Below are 2500 nucleotides of genomic sequence, written 5' to 3' on the forward strand. Positions count from 1 at the left end.
TAGTAGTAAGTAGTTACTTACTACTCTCTCTCTCCCGCCCCGTTCCTCCTCTCTCTCGTCTGTGTCGTCGTCGTACGTCGTACGTACGTACTATATATATATATATATATATATATATATATATATATATATATATATATATATATATATGATTATATAGATATTCGGGTGTAGATTACATAGTTGTGCAAATAATAATGATGTCTTTCAAAAGAACAAGAACGTATATTCATGTTGGCAATCTTCACTGAGAAGTTTATATAGACACAACAAAATGTATATTATTACTATCGGTAGAGATATATTTTTAATATAATATATTTATATTATATAATTACATATTAATTAATTAATTTATTTATTTGTATGCCTGTCTGGAAAGTCAGACCAGTCAAAAGCTGTGTACATGTACATACACGCGCGGTAAGAAAATTGTCAAACTTGATTTTAATTGAGCTCAAGTATGATCTAGGCTATGTCAATAGGCAAAACAGGTTCGGGTTTTGAAAACTGAGTAGCATTTAGCCGGCAGTGTTTGACCTAGCTCTGCGATTCTGACCCTGTTTCTAGTGGTTTCTCTTTATCACATATTAATGTTGAACAATATAGACAGCGTTCGCTAGGTAAGATTCTTTTTCCTCAATTTGTAATTTTATTCCAACTTCCAAGCCACATGAGCTGCTTTCTTGGCTGTTAGAAAAGTTTCCACACCAAACTCTTCAGTCGCAATGTAAGCTGGCCACATCACACGCAGGCAATGTCAGAATAAAAATAAAATGTAATCTTACTCCAGATATAGCCTTTTTTCTCCAATTTTAGTAAAACTTGTACGACAAACGACGCGAGCTCCACCTGGCTTCTCACTCGGCGGTCGGCCTGTCATCGGTTGCAGGGTCGTAGCCTGTGGGGGGGGGGGATTATGGAGCAAAATAAGCTTAATATAAGCTAAAAAAAATAAGCTTAGCTAATAATCGTAATTATGTCCTAACGTGATTTTTTTGGTCACTTATCCGTGAAAGCCTTGTCTCAGACCCACCCCTATACCACACTATAGACGTCGATCAAGAGCTGCGCCCGTTGCTCATCATTACACAGTTGAAATTTTGCCCCCCTCCCCCCCCAGGAATTTGCTCAGCCTACGGCCCTGGGACTCTAACAGCCCGACTCTTAACACCACCGCGCATTCTTCTCTGCAGGTTAAGCGAATGAAACAGCTTGAACAGGAGAAGGTGATGCTCTTCCAGGGACTAGAGGCAATAGAGAAGGCACGTGACTGGTACCACCTGCAGGTGGTAGACGTACAGGAGAGACAGAAACAGCTCGGAGCCACGGGTGCTGGTGTGAGTACTTGCATAACTTACTTGTATAACTTATAGGAATGTGTTCACGAATTTACGGAATTAATTATTTAATTAATACCAGAAAAGTAGTTATTCGTGGTTTGTGTTCAGTTGCGTAACATTTTCGATTTCGTTATTTGTTAAGTAATTATAGATGTTGTATATTTATAGTTCGTGTTCCGAATTTTCATTTCAGCTTCCAATACACCAATCAATCGTGCGTATGCGCGTATGAGTGTGCATGCATGTATTTTGTATTGATTATTGATTATTGATTTTTGGCAGGATTGCCTTTCTGAGTCATACCAGGACAGGCTCAACTTTCAATGGGCGCGCATATTGGAGATAAACCAGCATCTTGCAGCGCTCGTACAAAGTACAGACAAGGTAAATATTCATTACTTACCTTCATTAATTGATAAAGTATAATTAAGGATTCATTAATTACCTGGCACATCGAATTGCAGATGACAGTATCAGGCTTGCATGCCTGCTTTGCGTAGGTTACAATAAGTAATATAACGTTTGATAGAATCATGACTAAGTAATACTACTTACTTGTCGTTACATAATCCTGATAGAATATTTTCTCATTAAAGAGCAGTGGGGGTAGTAATATTTGAAGGGGTGTGCAGTACTGTATATTAACGTGGTGTTAATTGTGTATGTGTATTTAGGATTTCCCGCAGCACATGAATCTGGCACTAAGAAAGACCCCACCTTCGAAGTCTGCATCTAATTCACTTAGCACGCCCTCGCCCAATAATAAGGCCATCGCCTGCATCAAGGAACAGAATTCGCAGTTACTCAAGGTAAGTGAATTATACCACTATATTTAGCTATCAAAAGTAGGTGCAGGGTCTGTAGGGGGAGGGTCTTGGAAAATCTGGAAACTGCTGGAATGTTAATATGACATTTTTTCAGCTCTGGGAATGTTCTGAAAATTGAAAGACATGGAAAATGGTCCGTTATTGTGATTGCATGGTCTTGGAAACACTTGGAAATTTAGCACGTGTCTATTGTGTCCGCATTTAATTTGTGATAATAATGCGCTTAATATAGTGAAGATATAGGCCTGTTTACCTTGCTGAGAGCCAATAAAACTTACTTGAGGTAGAATTTCATTACAATGTCTTCCTACTATGTCCAGGCTTCAATCA

The 2500-nt window shown here is 38.6% G+C and overlaps 1 protein-coding gene across 1 annotated transcript in view; it reads left to right on the forward strand.

Annotated features, from left to right (window-relative positions):
* LOC106815437 (suppressor APC domain-containing protein 2-like) overlaps window positions 1–2500 on the forward strand; it is a 12922-nt gene that overhangs the window by 8915 nt on the left and 1507 nt on the right. The window contains exons 3-5 of the mRNA XM_014819896.1: window positions 1197–1340; window positions 1626–1727; window positions 2018–2152. Coding sequence (XP_014675382.1) covers window positions 1197–1340; window positions 1626–1727; window positions 2018–2152 — 381 coding nt within the window. The remainder of the gene's footprint in view (window positions 1–1196; window positions 1341–1625; window positions 1728–2017; window positions 2153–2500) is intronic.

The sequence above is a fragment of the Priapulus caudatus genome, unplaced genomic scaffold, assembly GCF_000485595.1.
Source record: "Priapulus caudatus unplaced genomic scaffold, Priapulus_caudatus-5.0.1 Scaffold1112, whole genome shotgun sequence".
In the NCBI taxonomy this organism is placed as follows: domain Eukaryota; kingdom Metazoa; phylum Priapulida; class Priapulimorpha; order Priapulimorphida; family Priapulidae; genus Priapulus; species Priapulus caudatus.